Below are 18,286 nucleotides of genomic sequence, written 5' to 3'. Positions count from 1 at the left end.
ACGGGCAGCACCTAGCTTCACCCCCACGACGGCTGTCTTTGGAGGGTTGTCCACGTCCTCAGCCTGTTTTCGTTGGGTTTGCCTATTTGTTGTTGAGTTTGTTGCGAAATTTGAACCTGAGATCATTCTCACCAGCTTCCCAGAAAGGCCAGCGCAGTGTCAGCACTGAGGTCGCGGGAGAGCCGGTGGTGCTGGCGGGCGGTGGAGGGGGGCCCTGGGTCTGAGCAGGAGCGGCCGGCCACAGAGCAAGCCCTGGAAACCGCGGGGCAGCCCTGCTTCAATTTGAGGCTTTGGGGGAGGCCCCCTGTGCACACCACAGAGGGTGGTCAGCGCTGATACTTCTTAGCACCAAGGGTCTGGGCCCTTGTGTGGTTTGGACAGGTGAAGGCCACCTCGCTCGCCCCGCCTCCGGGGTGTCTGTCCCCGGATGCCGCAGGGTGGTGCTGTGCAGCGCACTGCCTATCCACGGTGGTCCCGTGCCCGCTGGCTGGTAGCTCGGGTTCCCTGTGCCTTCCCGGCTGAGAGCTCAGTTCTGGTTTGTGCTGGGCGATGTTCTGTTCTCAGTGTTCATGCACTCACCTGCTGCGGGCTGGTTCAGTGCTTCCAGGTCTGGGCATGGGAAGCTGCCGAACCTCCCCCCACCGCCCGGAGGCAGGACCACATGGTGAGAGGTGGGCCTGGAGTGGGCCATGGGCTGGCCCTCCCTCGGCCAACCTCGCCAGCACAGCGCGTTGCGGGCACGTGGAGGGGCTCAGGCAGCAGGCCGGGCCCCGGAGGCCCCAGCCCCAGGCTGCACGGGCCTCAGTGTGCCTGTAGAATGGAGAAGTGCAGGAGTGGTCACACTGATGGCCTGGCCCGTCTCCGGGGAGCTGAGCTCGTTTTCCCGCTGCCTGGCCCTTATCACCTGTCGGGGCCCAGCCCAGCCCTGACAAGGCACAGGGCACACGCCCTTGTCCTCCTGGGGCTCCTCTGTTCAGGTTGGGACTGACCCCGCCTGGCCTGGTTTTCTGTCCTGGCTCCATGGAATCTGGCTCAAAGGGGTGGCTGAGGTGGACACTGCTGCCGCCCCTTCCACAGAGCCCGGGTCCCACAGTGAGTGTCCCTGCCTCCGACTGGCCAGTCTGGGTACTGCCCTTTGGGGCTCATTCATAGTGCCAGGGGTCCCTGCTCCAGAGCCACAGACAGGCAGGAAAGGGACTCCCTAGAGAGAACCTCTGTGGGGAGGGGTCCTGGGGGTTCCCACCCTACGTGCAGGGGCCTCTGAGGGGCCCTGCTGTTGCCCCCTCCCTCCTAGAACCTGGCAGAGGCCAGCTGTGCTTCCACTGTGGCCACCTGGCCCTCGTCCCACACCATCAGAGCCAAGTCTCACCCATGGCCTCGGACTCCTGACTTTTCTCCTACCACTTTCTCCCTTCAGCTGGTGTCCTGTGGTTTTCCTGCCCACTCATGGCTCACTCCCCAGATTCAAGCTCATGGGTAGCGGGGCTGGGGCTCCCTGGGGCCTGTGAATGCCCCCTGCAGGCAGAGCTGGTTAGGTCAGGGCCTCCCGTGGGGTGACCGGGACTGCCCGAGCCTTTGGAGGGAAACAGGACGACAGGCTGTCCCAGGCAGAGAGGACGTGAAAGGATGGAGGCCGAGGCTTGCATGTGTGTTCCTCTGGAGTGCGTTAGGAGCCGGGCCTGTCCACACCTTGACCCGGCTCCACAGAGGGACTTTAGGATTCCAGAAGCAGTGCTGCTGGCGGCCCCTGAGCTGTGGCCTCTACAGAATGAGGTGGACAGCCTCAGATCTCAGCTTTTCATCAGGCCTTCAGCCGGGGCCTGTGGGTCAGCAAGGCCAGGAGCTCCGCGGGCCCCGTACACCTGGCACCTGGCCTGCGTGCTGCCTCCTTGGCCTCACCCCAGTCTTGACAACAGGGTCCCCTGGGATGGGAGCCCACCTGTGTCCGTGGGGACCATGGAGTGGAGCCTGAGCGGCAAGAGTCGACTTTGGGATGGGGGCCAGGTGCCCTCTCCTGTTGCCGCCTGTGCTGGAACCCCAGGTGTCTGGGCGCGCGCACCCTCCTGCTGTGAACGCCTTCGTCAGACAGGCGGAGGTGCATCGGCAGGACTCAGCGCTTTAACAGGAGTACGCACTGGGACACGGCTTCTCCGCTGCTCACTGCACACGAGAGGCTGCCCCCGCCCCCATCCAGAAGCTGCGGCTCCCCTAACTGCTCCCTTCTGGGAGACTGCTGACTCCACGGCTGTGTTGTGGCGCGGCAGGCAAACCCGCCATCTGCAGCACCAGCATCCATATGGGCGCCACAAGTCTTGGCCGCCCCACTTCTGATTCGGCTTCCTGCTCCTGTGCCTGGGAACATAGCAGAGGATGGCCCAAGTGCTTGGGCCCCTGGAGCTGTGTGGAGGACTTGGGTTGGCTCCTGGCTTTGGCCTGGCTGTTGCAGCCATTTGGGGAGTGAACCAGCAGATGGGAGATCTCTCCCTCTCTCTTTCTGTAACTCTGCCTTTCAAATAAATGTTAAAGTGTGAAGTTCATGATATTTAGTGTATTCACAGACATGCAGCCAGTAGTACTGGTGAGTATAAAATATACAAAAATTTGTTCATTTGAAAGGCAGAGAGAACAAGAGCATGAGATTTTCCATCCAGTAGTTCATTCCCAAATGGCCACGACAGCCAGACCTGCATCAGACTGGAGGCAGAAGGCAGGAACTCCATCCTGGTCTCAAGAAATGGGTGCAGGGGCCCACGTACCTGGGTGGCCGCCTGCTGCTTTCCCAGGTGCATTAGCAGGGAGCTGGAGCGGAAGCGGGGCAGCTGGGACTCGAACTAGCACTCTGCTGTGGGAGGCAGACAACACAAGCAGTGGCTTAACCCACTGAGCCACAAAGTCAGCTCCGTAAAATACATTTTAAAGTTGTTCACTTATTTACTTGAGAGGCAGAGATACAAAGAAAAAGCTCCTATCTGCTGGCTCACTCCCCATGTGCAAGGGCTGGTCTGGGCACAAGCTAGGAGCCTGGAACTCAGCTGGCGGCCTCCCAGGGTCTGCACTAGCAAAAAACTGGAACTGGAAGTGGCCCCAGGACTTGAATCCAAGCACTGGGCTATGGGATGTGGGCATCCCACACGGCCAAGTGACTGCCCAGTTACAGGACATTTTCATCAAGGGAAAGACCTACGACCCCGTATTTTCCACCCTCCAACCCCCACTAGCCCTCTGTGTTTCTGGATTTGCCTCTCGAGGACTTCCCCTAAGTGGAGTCCTGTGCCACGTGGGCTTCGTGCTGGCCTCTCTCCCTGAGCACGCGTGGCAGCAGCCACTGCACACAGCATTCGGTAGCTGACAGTGCGTTCCTCCCTTCATAGGCTTGCTGTGCCTGTCTCCCCAGCAGTGAAAATACGAGGGGACTTGGAGAAGTTCCTGGAGGACGCCCACATTTACCCCAGCGGCTAAGACACTGCCGCACACCCTCCTGCCCGCCTCCTGGGAGGCCGTGGTTGGGTCCCTGTCACGCACGTGGGAGACCGGGACTGGATTTCTGGTTCCTGGCTTCAATCTGACCCAGCCTTGGCCATTACAGGAGTCTGGGGAGTCAGCAGTGAGTGGAACTTTTGTGTTCTCTCTCTCAAAAAAAAAAAAAAAAAAAAAAAGGTTTGCAGAAAGTGGAATTAAAGGGGCCGGCGTCATGGCGCAGCAGGCTACACTGCATCCCAGGAGAGCGCTGGTTCCAGCTCCCTGCCAGTGCGCCTGGGAAAGCACTGCTTGGGCCACTGCCAACCACGAGAGACAGAAATGGAGTTCCCGGACCCTGGCTTCAGCCCGCCCCAGCCCCAGCCCCAGGCATTATAGCCATCTGGGGAGTGAACCAGCAGATACAAGATCTTTCTCTCCCTCCTTCTGTCACTCTGCCTTTCTATATATATATATATATATATATATATATATATTTAAATTTAATTAAATATATATATATATATTTAAAGGGCATTGGATCCGGCGCTGTGACGTAGGTAGCATGTAAAGCCGCCGCCTGCAGTGCCCGCATCCCATGTGGGCGCAGGTTCAAGTCCTGGCTGCTCCACTTCCGGCCCACCTCTCTGCTATGGCCTGGGAAAGCAGTAGATGACGACCCAGGTCCTTGGGCCCCTGCACCCTCGTGGGAGACCCGGAAGAAGCTCCTGGCTTCGGATCCGTGCAGCCGTCTGGAGAGTGAACCAGTGGATGGAAGACCTCTCTCTCTGCCTCTGCCTGTCTGTAATTCTGTCTTTCAAATAAATAAATATTCGCATTAAATCGATAAGAAAAGGACACGGGGTGGAAAGGAAATCTGGGTGCAATCATCCAGAATCCAGTCCCCCACCTTTCCGCAAACACGGCCGGCCCGGCGTGTGCCTGTGAGCACAGGCCGGCGGCCGGGTGCGGGGCGCTCAGACGCGGGCGCAGGGTCCCGGGGACGCTCCAGCGCGGCCCTCCCGGTTCTGCAGCGGCCAGCGGACCCGCGGAGCTTTCCTGGGGCGGGGGAGTCGAGGCGGCAGTTCCAGGGCTCCCGCTGCGAGCTCCCCACCCCCCCACACCCCCACCCCCACCCCTACCCCACCCCCGCCTCGGCTTCCCGGACGCGAGCGCAGCGCCAGGCCCCGCCCACGCACCGCCACGCCCCTCCCGCGAGGCCCCGTGTCCGCCCCCGGCCGCCGTCCGGCCCCCGCCCGCAGCGGCGCTCGACCACGTGGTGTGTGCTCGGCTCGGTCCGCGGCACGTGAGTGCGTCAAGGGGCTTCGCTGTGGGACCGGCGCGGGCCGGGGTCTCTCCAGCCGCTGGGGGAGCCGGCCAGGGGCGGGCGCCGCGGCCGGACGCGGGACCGGCTTATGGGGATGCCCGGCGCGCTGCTGCGGGCGGCCGGGGCGCTGTTGCGGGCGGCCCGGGGCCTGCAGACCCCGCGCCTCGGACGCGCGCTCTGGTAATGAGCTGCGGCCGCGACCCGCGGGGAGCCTCGTGCGGGGGCGCGCGGGGCCCGCCGCGCCAGCTCACGCCGCTCTTCTCCGCAGCTCGACCCTCATGGCCGGCAACTTGGGGGCGCCCTCGGCCGCCGGCGTCGCGCCCCGGCCGGAGGAAGGGAAGGCCCGGGCCGGCCGGCCGGGCGCGCGGCTCTGGGAGGACGCGGAGCCCCAGGCGAAGAAGCTGAGGAGCGGCGAGGACGGCGCGCCGCCCCGGAAGCTGCCCAAGAGGAAGATCGTGCTGCTGCTGGCCTATTCGGGGAAGGGCTACCATGGCATGCAGGTGGGGGGGCCTGGGGCCTGCAGGTGGGGCGCGGCCAGCTCGGGGCTTGCGGGGGGGGGGGTGGGGCTTGGGGCCTGCAGGTGGGGCGCGGCTATCCCGGGATCTGCAGGTGGGGGCCGGGCCAGCCCGGGGCCTGGAGGTGGGGCCTGGCCGGCTCGGGTTTGCAGGTGGGGGCCTGGGGCCTGCAGGTGAGGCCCGGCTATCCCAGGACCTGGAGGTGGGGCCTGGCCGGCTGTGTCTTAACCCAGTTGTCACGTAGGCAGAGGGAGAGAGCGGCCATCTGCTGATTCACTCCCAAAATGCCCACGAAGGCTGGGGCAGGGTCAGCCTGAAGCCAGGAGGCAGGGCCTCAGTGCACGTCCCCTGCAGAGGGGCAGGGACCCGAGTATCTGAGCTGTCAGTGCTGCCTCCCCAGTGTGCAGTAGCAGGAGGCTGGAGTCCAGCGTGGGACGTGGGCGTCGTTTTCGGCACGTTGTCCGTGAGCTCGTGTGCTCCTGCCCTGAACAGGAGTTGCACGCGTCTCCAAGCAGCCCGCGCCGGCTGGTGTCCAAGTCATCTGCCGCGGTGGACGTGGTTCTGGGGGAGGGTCCAGTCGCGCTCTGCCTCAGTTTCTCCGCTCAGCAGGTGTGAGGTGGACCAGCAGGGAGGTGAGGCGCTCCTGAAGGAGACAGTGTGGAATTAAAGTGGCATGTGTGCGGTCTGGAGGCAGGCACACCCTCTGAGACTGTTCTGTCCAGCCCTTTTCTGAGCGGTCGAAAGGTGTAGGGGCGAGACTTTCTCCGTGCCCAGTTCTGTGGCTCGGACGTGGCTTGTGAGTCTTTTTTTATTTTTTGACAGGCAGAGTGGACAGTGAGAGAGAGAGAGAGAGAAAGGTCTTCCTTTGCCGTTGGTTCACCCTCCAATGGCCGCCGTGCTGCGGCCGGCGCACTGTGGCCGGCGCACCGCGCTGATCCGAAGGCAGGAGCCAGGTGCTTCCCCTGGTCTCCCATGGGGTGCAGGGCCCAAGCACTTGGGCCATCCTCCACTGCACTCCCTGGCCACAGCAGAGAGCTGGCCTGGAAGAGGGGCAACCAGGACAGAATCCGGCGCCCCGACCGGGACTAGAACCCGGTGTGCTGGTGCTGCAGGCGGAGGATTAGCCTAGTGAGCCGCGGCGCCGGCGGCTTGTGAGTCTTTAGAATTGTTCCAGTGTGGCCACAGGAAGAATGCCACTGCTCACTGCAGAGCCCCCAGACAGGGGAGCTGGAGGAAGCAGGCACATCTGTCCCGCACAGAGCTCTGCTTCCTGTTCCCGCTCCCTGCTGCTGTGCACCTCGGACGCAGTAGGTGACGGCTCAGGGACGTGGGTTAACTGCCACTCGTGGGAGACCCGGATGGAGCTCCTGGCTCTACCTCGGCCTGGCCCAGCCCTGGCTGTGGGGGCAGTGATGGAAGATCTGTCTGTCCATCTGTCCCTCTCTCTGCGTGTCTGATGAGACATCAGTGGCAGTGAATGGAGGTGACAAGGAGGAGAGCAGCGCTCACTGGACCAGCGGGTAGGCTTTTCCTCCGAATGGCGTTCGTGATGCGACGCTGTGGGTTGGAAACGGATCAGCCTCGGCTTTGGTAGGAGCAGGTAAACGTGTTGTTTTATGAGAGACTTCAATCGTGTAAGGCTCTACCTCGCCAGCTCCCGCCTGCCATTGGGAGGGAGACGGGCACAGGCAGGGCCGTCACCCCGTCAGCCCACACTCGGATCTGAGACGTGCGGAGGAGGGCATGGGCACCGTGGGGTGGACTGCGGGAGGGACTTCCTGGCCGTGCTCAGTCTCGCTGCGCTCGCAGGGTTTCTGAACTTGGACGTGGCTGTGTGCAAGCCCAGCGGGCAGTGGCAGTCAGTGGGTTCACGGGGCAGGCTGGGAGGCATCAGAGGTGGTGCCAGGTGTGCCTTCTCCCAGGAGGTGTGCCGGGCTGCTCGGAAGAGCCCAGCCCTGTGCTGGCCAGGTCGCCTGGCAGGGTCGGTGGTGCGGGGTCCCCGAGCTGCGAGAGGCGTAGTCCTGCTGCTGGGTGTGTGTGAGCTGCACGTGGTCTGCCCTGGGCGGCTCAGGCCTGGGGGCAGGAGCTGAGTGGTGACCACCTGCCTTGCTGTCTTTGCAGAGAAACGTGGGGTCCTCTCAGTTCAGGACCATCGAAGATGACCTGGTGTCCGCCCTCGTCCGCTCGGGCTGCATCCCTGAGAACCACGGTGAAGACATGAGGAAGATGTCCTTCCAGCGCTGCGCCCGCACGGACAAGGTAGGCGGCAGCCGTCCCGCCGAGCGGCTCTGTCGGCACTCGCAGCAAGAGCAGACTGGGATGTCTGCCTTGTGAGGCTGCGTCAGCCCAGGTGTGGCTGGATCCAGGGGCCCACTGCTGGCAAGACTGCGTCCTGTCTGGTCCACCTTCTCTGTCGCCTCCACCCTTCGTGGGGCCCAGTGGCCAGCACAGGCCCGCTGGGGGACATGGGGCCACGTGGCTGCAGAGGGGGCCACGCTGTGGTTCGCCAGTGGGTGAAAGTGGTCTTCGTGATCCTCTTTAATTAACCCCGTGTATGCAGGATGACATGTATTAGCCCGCGGTCAGTGTGAACATCTTTGAACGAGGGCCGCCACCTGCAGTTTCAGCATCTGCAGGAGCACTGCTTCCTGTGCCGGCTGCTCCGCCTCCCAGCCGGCTCCTGCTCACGCACCTCGGGAGGCAGTGGGAGGTGGCCCGAGGGCTGGGCCTGCACCCGGTGGGAGGCCCAGGTGGAGCTCCTGGCTCCTGGCTTCAGCCTGGCCCAGCCCCGGCTGTTGTGGCCATTTGGGGAGTGAACCAGTGGAGGGAAGACCTCTTTCTATCCATCTCTGTGTCTTCCAGATAAATAAAGTAAATCCTTTCAAAAAAGAAATGTATTACTGCGCCATGTGTGTGCACGTACTTGGGCCCTGGCACACGGACTTGGAGCCGTGTTGGCTGTGTGAGTCCGTGTCGTGGTCACACGTCTGCCCTGGACCGGGCACAGCCTGCGTGGCAGTGCGTGTGCGGTGGGGTCCCACATCGAGTGCCTGCTTCGGAGACTGAGCCACAGGACAGCAGTGGGGAGCGGCAGGTGCAGTAGCAGGGCCCGGACCTGCACTGCCTCTCAGTGTGGCTCTTCTGGTCTTTTTGTTTTTTTCAGATTTATTATTTGCATGCAGAGTTACAGAGCAAGAAAAGGAGAAACAAAGATCTTCCATCTGCTAGTTCACTTCCCAAATGGTCATGAAGGCCAGGACTAGGCCCGGCTAAAGCCAGGAGCCAGGAGCTGCTTCTGGGTCTCTCACGTGGATGCGGGACCCAAGGACTTGGGCCGTCTTCCGCTGCTCTCCCGGGCACGTTAGCAGGGAGTTGAATCGGAAGCGGAGCAGCCAGGACTCGAGCCGGCACCCGTGTGGGATGCTGGCACTGCCAGCAGCGGCTTAAGCTGCTGCACTACAACGTTGGCCCCTTCTGCATGTGCTGTGACTGTCTGACCGCACGTGACATTAGTGTCCAGTAAGACAGGTGGTTCTAAGTGGCCCCCGGGGCGTTGACACCTGCTCGGCAGGTGGGACTCTGTCCGGGCCCTAAGTCGCCCAGTCGGGTCTCTTTCCTCTCCCTGTGATAGACACACTGTGAGGTGTGCCCCCCCGCAGGGGCACGCTTGATGCCCGTGTACACAGCTGTGCCCCAGCAGGTCCCTCCGCACGGGAAACCCCCGCTTTAGCTCTGGTGGGCGCCTCATCTTGCTTTGCTCCAAGTTCCATCACGTAAGCTGCCTTCTCTCGTTGGCCCATCGTTGGCTGTCGCGTCTCTCGTAGGACGTGGCTTGCCGTCCGCACAGGAGACTGGGGTTTCCTGGCTGAGTGTTCTGCTGGGCTGCGAAGCCACTGTGTAAGGCCCGCAGGCGTGTAGAACTGGGGCTCCGTGTGCACGACTCACCCGCTCTTCCAGGAGCAGACGTGCTGTGTGCGGGGACAGGACGTCCAGCAGCCTTCTGCTTCAGGGGCCGGTGTGTGGGGGGGGTCGTGATGGGGGGCAGGCCCAGTGGGATCCACCTTCCTGTCCCCACCCGCTGTCCTTACAGGGTGTGTCTGCCGCTGGCCAGGTTGTGTCACTGAAGGTGTGGCTGATTGATGACATCCTGGAGAAGATCAACAGCCACCTGCCATCCCACATTCGGATTTTGGGTGAGTGGTGGTGTGGGTGAAACCGTGCAGACTCCATAGCCCCACCTGCTTCAGGCGTGGGGACAGCAGGCTGCTCCCTGTGAAGACCAAGTTCATGGTTGGAACAGGGGCAGTCACTCCTGTGTGTGACAGCATCAGTGGAATTTTAGGCCTTTTTATTTTATTTAAAAAAATGTTGGGGGGCCGGTGCTGTGGCATAGCAGGGTAAGCCGCCACCTGCAGTGCCGGCCACATGGGTTGAGCCGCCACATGGGCACCAGTTTGAGACCTGGCTGTTCCACTTGTGATCCAGCTCTCTGCTGTGGCCCAGGAGTGCAGTGGAGGATGGCCCAAGTGCTTGGGCCCTGCACCCACGTGGGAGACCAGGAGGAAGCTCCTGGCTTTGGATCGGCTCAGCTCTGGCCGTTGTGGCCAACTAGGGAATGAACCAGTGGGTGGAAGACCTCTCTCTCTCTCTCTCTCTCTCTCTCTCTCTCTCTCTCTCTTTTTCTCTAACTCTGACTTTCAAATAAATAAATCTTTAAATAAAAATTTTTTTGAGAAGCAAGATTAGAGAGAGAGGAAAAGACAGAAAGCTTCCATCTGCTGGTTTACTCCCCTACTGGCCACAAGAGCCAGGGCTGGATCAGGCCAAAGCCAGGAGCCAGAGGCGTCATCTGCATCCAGCCAGGACTCAGACCGTCAGCCATGTAGGATGCTGGCATTGCAGGCAGTGGCTTAGCCTGCTGGGCCGCAGCACCGGTCCCAATATCTGAGTCTCTGCTTCTAAGCGGCGTTGTACGGGCCTCACGTTTAGCGTGGTGTTGGCGTGGCTGGGTGAGTCCCACCTGCTGCTCCGTCTCGTCCGTCTGTCACTTATCCTTCCCTGCCTTCCTCTTTGGTTAGCTTGTCTAGTCGTCACCGTGGTCAGGAGCTGTAACTCACTGTGTTTCCTCAGTGATGGTTTGGGGTTTAAGCCTGGGGTCGGCGACCTCTGTCTGGGAGTATTTTAGGCTTTGTGGGCCCCGTGGACGGCGGTCTCTGTGGGCTGTCCATGCTTTCGACCCCTTGCTGTCTCAGCCACGTGGTGGATGTGCACTTCCCCGCGGCCCCCGTGCTGTTGGTGTGCACCTTACCTCTGCACACACGATCAGCTCCCTGTGAGGGTTACTGCTGGTCCTTAGGCGTCTGATAGCGTTAACCTTTTTTTTTTTTTTTTTTTTTTTTTTTTTTTTAATTTATTTGACAGAGTTATAGATAGTGAGAGAGAGAGACAGAGAGAAAGGTCTTCCTTCTGTTGGTTCACTCCCCAAATGGCCGCTATGGCCGGTGCTGCACTGATCCGAAGCCAGGAGCCAGGTGCTTCCTCCTGGTCTCCCATGCGGGTGCAGGGACCCAAGCACTTGGGCCATCCTCCACTGCACTCCCGGGCCACAGCAGAGAGCTGGACTGGAAGAGGAGCAACCAGGACTAGAACCGGTGCCCATATGGGATGCCGGTACTGCAAGCGGAGGATTAACCAAGTAGCCATGGCGTCGGCCACGGTAACACCAAGTAAACCATGCGCCGGCCACGTTAACACCGAGTGAGCCAGGCGCCGTCCGCGTGAACACCGAGTGAGCCAGGCGCCGGCCACGTGAACACTGAGTGAGCCAGGTGCCAGCCACATGAACACCAAGTGAGCCAGGCGCCAGCCACATGAACACCAAGTGAGCCAGGCGCCAGCCGCGTGACCACCGAGTAAGCCAGGCGCCGGCCGCGTGAACACCGAGTGAGCCAGGCGCCGGCCACGTGAACACTGAGTGAGCCAGGTGCCAGCCACATGAACACCAAGTGAGCCAGGCGCCGGCCGCGTTAACCTTTTTTCAAACACCTTTTTTGGGGAGGAACTTGGTCCTTGCTGGGTTGCCCGGTGGGGTCTCCGCCTTTCCTAGCTGGCTTGTTCTGGTCAACAAGTGAATTGGCCAAGCATCCTTGTGGTCTCCAGTGTTCATGGAATTGCGTCTTCAACGTAGAGAAACAGCAGTCACCCACGACACAGACAGGACGGTGGCGTGAGAGCAAGGACTGCTGAGCACAGGCTCCCGGGCTGGCCAGGGCTGCTGGGCAGCTCCTGAGGCCCCATCAGGCCTTGTCAACAGGAAGCCAAGGTCAGGGGCAGAGTTCCTGTGAGGTGGAACCTTTGTCACTGTGGCTGCACCTGTTCCAGGCATGGAGCAAGCTCTCGGGAGATTCACAGCAGAAGTTGTCAAATGTGGGGCTGGCATTATAGTGCAGCAGGGTAAGCCACTGCCTGCAGCATCAGCATCCGTTTGGACACCGGTTCCAATCCTGGCTGCTCCACTTCTGATTCGGCTCCCTGCTAATTTGCCTGGGAAAGCAGAGGGAGATGGCCCAAGGGGTTGGGAGCCCTGCCAATTACGTGGGACACTCGGATGGAGTTCCTGGCTCAGCCCTGGGCGTTGTGGCCATATGGGGAGTGAACCAGCAGATGAAAGACCCTCCCTTCCTCCCTCCCTCCCTCCCTCCTCCTCCCTCCCTCCCTCCCTCCCCCTCTCTCTCTCTCTCTAACTCTGCCTTCAGATAAATAAGTAAATAACTATTTTAAAAACTTAATTTAAAAAATGTATTTGAAAGGCAGAGAGACAGAATATGACAGGTCTTTGTTCCACTGGTTCACTTTCCAAATGCTTGTGGTAGTCGTACCTGGGCCGTACCTGGGCCAGGTCTAAGCTCGGGGCTAGGAACACAAGCTGGGTTTCCCATGTGGCTAGTCGGGGCCTAAATACTTCGAACTGTTGTCAGCTGCTGTCTCCCAGGAATCTGAAATTAGGAGTAGAGCTGGGCCTTGAACCTAGGCACTTGGGTAAGGGGCGTGGGCGTCTCAGCTGCTGGGGCCCACATGGCGGTCTCCGTTTCGCCTCCCAGCAGGCCCTCACTGAGTCCCTCCTAGGCACCACCACGCTCGGGGTGGGGGCGGGTTGGGCACAGCGGTGGCTGCCCTGTACGGCCTCTGTGGAGGGAGCTCTGGGGGCAGAGTCCCAGGCTCTCGTTCTGCCAGCACCGGGCCCTACCTCGCCTGTGGGTTGTGTCTTTTGGGTCTTGGGTGCACTGCCTGAGGTGCGGGGTCTGGGGGAGGGGGCGAGGCCCCTGCTATGGCGGTGTTCACGCTCCACCCCTCCCCCAGGGCTGAAGAGGGTCACGGGCGGCTTCAACTCCAAGAACAAGTGTGACGCCAGGACGTACTTCTACATGCTGCCCACCTTCGCCTTTGCCCACAAGGACCGGGACCCCCAGGACGAGACCTACCGGCTGAGCGCCGAGACCCTGCAGCGGGTGAACAGGCTGCTGGCCTGCTACCAGGGCACCCACAGCTTCCACAACTTCACCTCGCAGAAGGGCCCGCGGGAGCCCAGCGCGCGGCGCTACATCCTGCAGATGTACTGCGAGGAGCCCTTCGTGCGCGAGGGCCTGGAGTTCGCGGTGATCAGGGTGAAGGGCCAGAGCTTCATGATGCACCAGATCCGCAAGATGGTGGGCCTGGTGGTGGCCATCGTGAAGGGCTACGCCCCGGAGAGCGTGCTGGAGCGCAGCTGGGGGGACGAGAAGGTGGACGTGCCCAAGGCGCCGGGGCTGGGCCTGGTCCTGGAGCGCGTGCACTTCGAGAAGTACAACCAGCGCTTTGGCAACGACGGGCTGCACGAGCCCCTGGACTGGGCGCAGGAGGAGGCCGAGGTGGCCGCCTTCAAGGAGCAGCACATCCTCCCGACCATCGTGAGCACCGAGCGCGGGGAGCGCTCCATGGCCCAGTGGCTGAGCACGCTGCCCGCCCACGACTTCAGCGCCTCCGCCCTGGCGGCCAGCTCGGGCGCCAAGGTACGGGCTCTGAGCGGGGCGTGGGCACCTGCGTCCGGCGCTGCATGCGGCTCCCGTTCTGTGCATGAGCTGAGGCACAGGGCAGCGGGGCTGGCGCACTGGGCTGAAGCGACAGTGCCCGCGAGCTGTGCCCCCTCACCCACCTGTGCCCCCTCCCGCCTGTGCCCCCCTCACCTACCTGTGCCCCCCACCCACCTGTGCCCCCCACCCGCCTGTGCCCCCTCACCCGCCTGTGCCCCTCACCGGCCTGTGCCCCCCAACCGCCTGTGCCCCCTCACCCGCCTGTGCCCCTCACCCGCCTGTGCCCCCCTCACCCGCCTGTGCCCCCTCCCGCCTGTGCCCTCTCCCTCCTGTGCCCCTCACCTGCCTGTGCCCCTCCCACCTGTGCCCCTCACCCGCCTGTGCCCCCTCACCCGCTTATGCCCCCACCCGCCTGTGCCCCCTCCTGCCTGTGCCCCCTCACCCGCCTGTGCCCCCTCACCCGCCTGTGCCCCCTCACCCGCTTATGCCCCCTCCCACCTGTGCCCCTCACCCGCCTGTGCCCCCTCCCGCCTGTGCCCCCTACCCGCTTATGCCCCCTCCCGCCTGTGCCCCCCTCACCCGCACCCCCTCACCCGCCTGTGCCCCCTCACCCACCTGTGCCCCCTCCCGCCTGTGCCCCCTCACCCGCCTGTGCCCCCTCACTCGCCTGTGCCCCCTCCCGCCTGTGCCCCCTCACCTGCCTGTGCCCCCCACCGGCCTGTGCCCCCCACCGGCCTGTGCCCCCTCACCCGCCTGTGCCCCTCACCCGCCTGTGCCCCCCTCACCCGCCTGTGCCCCTCACCGGCCTGTGCCCCCCAACCGCCTGTGCCCCCTCACCCGCCTGTGCCCCTCACCCGCCTGTGCCCCCCTCACCCGCCTGTGCCCCCTCCCGCCTGTGCCCTCTCCCGCCTGTGCCCCTCACCTGCCTGTGCCCCTCCCGCCTGTGCCCCCTCCTGCCTGTGCCCCCTCACCCGCCTGTGCCCCCTCCTGCCTGTGCCCCCTCACCCGCCTGTGCCCCCTCCTGCCTGTGCCCCCTCACCTGTGCCCCCTCACCCACCTGTGCCCCCTCACCCGCCTGTGCCCCCTCCTGCCTGTGCCCCCTCACTCACCTGTGCCCCCTCCCGCCTGTGCCCCCTCCCGCCTGTGCCCCCTCCCGCCTGTGCCCCCTCACCCACCTGTGCCCCCTCCTGCCTGTGCCCCCTCACCTGTGCCCCCTCACCCACCTGTGCCCCCTCCTGCCTGTGCCCCCTCACCCACCTGTGCCCCCTCCTGCCTGTGCCCCTTCACCCGCCTGTGCCCCCTCCTGCCTGTGCCCCCTCACTCACCTGTGCCCCCTCACCCGCCTGTGTCCCCTCACTCACCTGTGCCCCCTCACCCACCTGTGCCCCCTCCTGCCTGTGCCCCCTCACTCACCTGTGCCCCCTCCCGCCTGTGCCCCCTCCCGCCTGTGCCCCCTCCCGCCTGTGCCCCCTCACCCACCTGTGCCCCCTCCTGCCTGTGCCCCCTCACTCACCTGTGCCCCCTCACTCACCTGTGCCCCCTCCTGCCTGTGCCCCCTCACCTGTGCCCCCTCCTGCCTGTGCCCCCTCACCCGCCTGTGCCCCCTCACCTGTGCCCCTCCCGCCTGTGCCCCCTCACCCGCCTGTGCCCCTCCCGCCTGTGCCCCTCACTCACCTGTGCCCCTCCCGCCTGTGCCCCTCACTCACCTGTGCCCCCTCCTGCCTGTGCCCCTCCCGCCTGTGCCCCTCACTCACCTGTGCCCCTCCCGCCTGTGCCCCTCACTCACCTGTGCCCCCTCCTGCCTGTGCCCCTCCCACCTGTGCCCCCCACCTGCTTATGCCCCCTCCTTTCTGTGCCCCTCCTGCTCGCCCCCACACTTGGCGCTGGGTGACCCCAGGCGTGTGATGGCTCTGGCACAGCCGTTGCCTCCTGGATGTGCCGATGCCGCTGGCCAGTGCGCGAGGTGTCAGTGAGCCCGTGGCAGATGTTTGGTTGTTCCTGTGCAGGCCCTCAGCTGCTCCCCCGTCCCGGAAGGCAGCTGGGTGCAGGGCTGGCTTTTTGCACCCCAAGGGCTGCCTCCAGCTGCCAGCGGCACACACTGGCCCAGCCCTCTTGGATAGGATCTGTCTGAGAGACAGACAGTGGCGGGAAGCTAGGTGTGGGGGAGGGTGGGGCTGGGCTACAGCCAGGAGCCAGGAACCCAGTCCCTGCCTCCCACGAGGGCGTGAGGACCCAGTGACTTGCACCATCGATGTCTCCCAGGGTTTGCATTAGCAGGATCCTGGAGCCGGGCAGGGAAACAGGCGTTGGGCAGACATCCTAATAGGCCAGCACTTTTAGAACATAGGTGGTTCGAGGGGCTGGCATCTCACGTTGAAATTCCACGTTAGTTCTCAGTTCTGTGCCCTGGGGTCAGGCCCCCCTCGCCCCGAGCCTGTGGTTTTCCTTGGTGCTTGGGGAGATTCTTCCCACTGTCCAGATACCGCGAGGACACCTGCTCCTGATGGCGGGCCTGGCGCGCAGAGAGCGAGGCGCCAGTGGCAGGTGCACGAGGAGGTGCCTGGGGCGGTGCTGGCGGCCGGTGTGGGGCCGGGCCCCGTGTGGGAGTTTATGTTCAGGGGAAACCAGCTTTCCTGTCACTTCAGAGAGAGCTGCCAGGCGTCAGGCGTGGTGACTGAGACCCCGCGCCATGCAGGCCATGCTGCACACGGGGGCTCTCCTCGGTCCCCACCAGCAGAGCCGGCACAGCCGGGTCAGGTCTGCAGGAGCCCAGCGAGAGGGACCGAGCACGTGCACGCTTCTGCCAGTGGGCCGGGCACCCACCCAGACCTGGGCTGGGGAGAAGCTGATGTGGGTGGGGGCATGCAGCTCACTCACCGCTTGTCTGCTCCCCTCCCGCAGGTCCCCAGCCCCCTGGAAGGCAGTGAGGGGGACGGAGACAGTGACTGAGGCCGCAGAGCCGCCGGCCGCACGTGTCCAGAAGCTGGGCTGCTGCGTCTCGCCGGCCGTGTGAGGGCTGCGGACACACGGGCCTGCCCCGGCCGTGGCCTGGCCTCTCGCCTCAGGGCCCCAGACTCATACGGGAACGCTGGCCTCGCCTCTCCTCAGCTCAGCATGTGAAGGCGCTATTTTTTTAAGGAAGTGGTTTTCTTAAATACGCGATTTGCTTACTGAGTCGTGCCTCTTCTTTGGTGGGGTGAGTGGAGCCCTGCTGTGTTAGAACAGGCCCTGCCACCCCACACACACGTTTCCGGGGGCCCTCCTGGAGGTGGAGCCCTCACCCTGACCGGCGTCTGGCGCCACCTGACCTGGGGGACTCTCTGCCCTCCTTGTCCCTGTCAAGGCCCCGTCCCCCCTCCTGAAGAGGAGCTGGCCTGGGCAGGGAGGCCACTGGGAGCCACGGTCAGGGTCTTGGTAGCCGGCCCCTTCCCCAGCTGTGCCCGACTTCAATAAAAAAGCAGTTCTCCAGGGAGCCAGGGGAGCCCGCGCCCCCTTGGCTGCCCCGCGCTCCGCCCTGTGCTGACGAGCAGACGGCCCAGCGAGGGCCAGAGCGTGCCGGCAGCACTGGGGCGAGAAGGTCGCCTGCAGGACCTGGCTGGACCGGCCTCGAGGAGTGACCCGCGGGGCCCTGCCTGCAGCTGCGGGACGGCCCAGGGAGTGGGATTTGGGTCAGGAAGCCACCACTGCGCGTGTCCCTGAGCTGCTGGCTGGCCTTGCGGGGGAGACTCGAGTTTCTCGGCCGTGGGTGCTGCACACAGGAGTCCTGCTCAGGTGTGCGGCCGAAGCTTTGTGACGTCACCACGTGGGGTAGATAGGCACCAAGGCAGCTCAGGGGAGGGAGAAAACCCGTTTGAAACATGGAGCTGGGATAACTGGTTACTTCCAGGTGGGTTGTAAGCCTGAGTCTGAAGGCCCAGATCATTCTGTCCAATGGAAGGGACAGGGCCGGGGCCGGGGCTGGGCCAGGCTGATGGCAGGAGCCAAGCGGGTGGCAGGTCCCAAGTCCTTGGGCCATCGCTTGCTGCCTCCCGGGGTCTGCAGCAGCAGGAAGCTGGATCAGAAGTGGAGCCGGGACTCCCAGCCCCTGCGGTGTGGGATGCGAGGCCGAGCGGTGAGTTAACTGCACCAGGCGCCCACCCCAGCCATCGCTTCTGGGCGTCGGCAGAGCAGCACCTCAGGTGGCACAAAAAGTGCCGAAGGTAAAGGAACGAAGAAACTGCTTTTCACCAAAATTCAGCCCTCATTGAAACAGCCAGCCCGAGTCATCCAGCCAGCCAGCTCACAGTTCTGTGAATTAAGAGGATTAAGTGGGAAATAAGCAATTTTTAAGATTTATTTATTTGAAAGTCAGAGCTACACAGAGAGAAGGAGAAGCAGAGAGGTGAGAGAGGTCTTCCACCTGCTGGTTCACTCCCCAGTTGGCCGCAATGGCTGGAGCTGTGCCGTTCTGAAGCCAGGAACCTCCTCCGGGTGCAGGGGCCCAAGGAGGTGGGCCATCTTGGGATGGGCATAGCGGAGAGCTGGATCCGAAGAAGAGCAGCTTTACCTGTCACGCCGCAGCACTGGCCCCAAGAAATGGGAGGTTGGTTTTCTGCTTAAACTCCAGGGAGAGCTGATTCTTGTGTTGCCACCAGAGGGCAGCACTGTCTGTTTGTGTCCACTCACTGATGGCAGAGCCAAAGCCTCCTGTCCACCAACACTTTTTTTTTAAGATTCATTTTTTTGAAAGGCAGAGTTAGAGATAAAGGGAAGAGAGCGAGCGAGGTCTTCCATCTGCTGGCTCACTCCCCAGTTGGCTGCAATGACTTGAGCTGGGAGATCGGGAGCCAGGAGCTGCCTCCAGGACTCCCTCGTGGCAGCAGACCCAGCGCCCACAGGCTCTGTCTGTCATGCAACAGCAGCTGTACTGCCCACCAGGG

At 63.1% G+C, this 18,286-nt stretch overlaps 1 protein-coding gene across 4 annotated transcripts; it reads left to right on the top strand.

Moving 5' to 3' along the window:
- Window positions 1–4,663: 4,663 nt before the first annotated feature.
- On the top strand, window positions 4,664–16,541 carry PUS1 (pseudouridine synthase 1). 4 transcript variants are annotated; one of them, XM_070066271.2, is made up of 6 exons: window positions 4,664–4,762; window positions 5,052–5,283; window positions 7,420–7,557; window positions 9,389–9,491; window positions 12,658–13,346; window positions 16,269–16,541. In XM_070066271.2, exons 2-6 carry the CDS (start codon window positions 5,062–5,064, stop codon window positions 16,314–16,316), a joined length of 1,200 nt encoding a protein of 399 aa, XP_069922372.1. In that variant the 5' UTR covers window positions 4,664–4,762; window positions 5,052–5,061; the 3' UTR covers window positions 16,317–16,541. The 4 variants fall into 4 exon arrangements, with proteins under 4 accessions (XP_069922372.1, XP_069922371.1, XP_069922370.1 ...); XM_070066270.2 differs by having other exon boundaries at window positions 4,674–4,766; XM_070066269.2 differs by having other exon boundaries at window positions 4,740–4,963.
- Window positions 16,542–18,286: the final 1,745 nt, after the last annotated feature.

This window comes from Oryctolagus cuniculus, chromosome 21 (genome assembly GCF_051225735.1).
Source record: "Oryctolagus cuniculus isolate XC-2025 breed Fujian yellow rabbit chromosome 21, ASM5122573v1, whole genome shotgun sequence".
NCBI lineage: Eukaryota > Metazoa > Chordata > Mammalia > Lagomorpha > Leporidae > Oryctolagus > Oryctolagus cuniculus.
The sequence above is the reverse complement of the archived record's forward strand: the minus strand, read 5'-3'. Positions and strand labels throughout refer to the sequence as shown.

Bases quoted from the DNA above. Each gene is read 5' to 3' on its own strand.
- PUS1 (XM_070066269.2), top strand. From the start codon at position 4,872: ATGGGGATGCCCGGCGCGCTGCTGCGGGCGGCCGGGGCGCTGTTGCGG. The intron at 4,964-5,051 runs GTAATGAGCTGC...TCTTCTCCGCAG, and splicing joins CGCCTCGGACGCGCGCTCTG to CTCGACCCTCATGGCCGGCA. The intron at 5,284-7,419 runs GTGGGGGGGCCT...CTGTCTTTGCAG, and splicing joins AGGGCTACCATGGCATGCAG to AGAAACGTGGGGTCCTCTCA.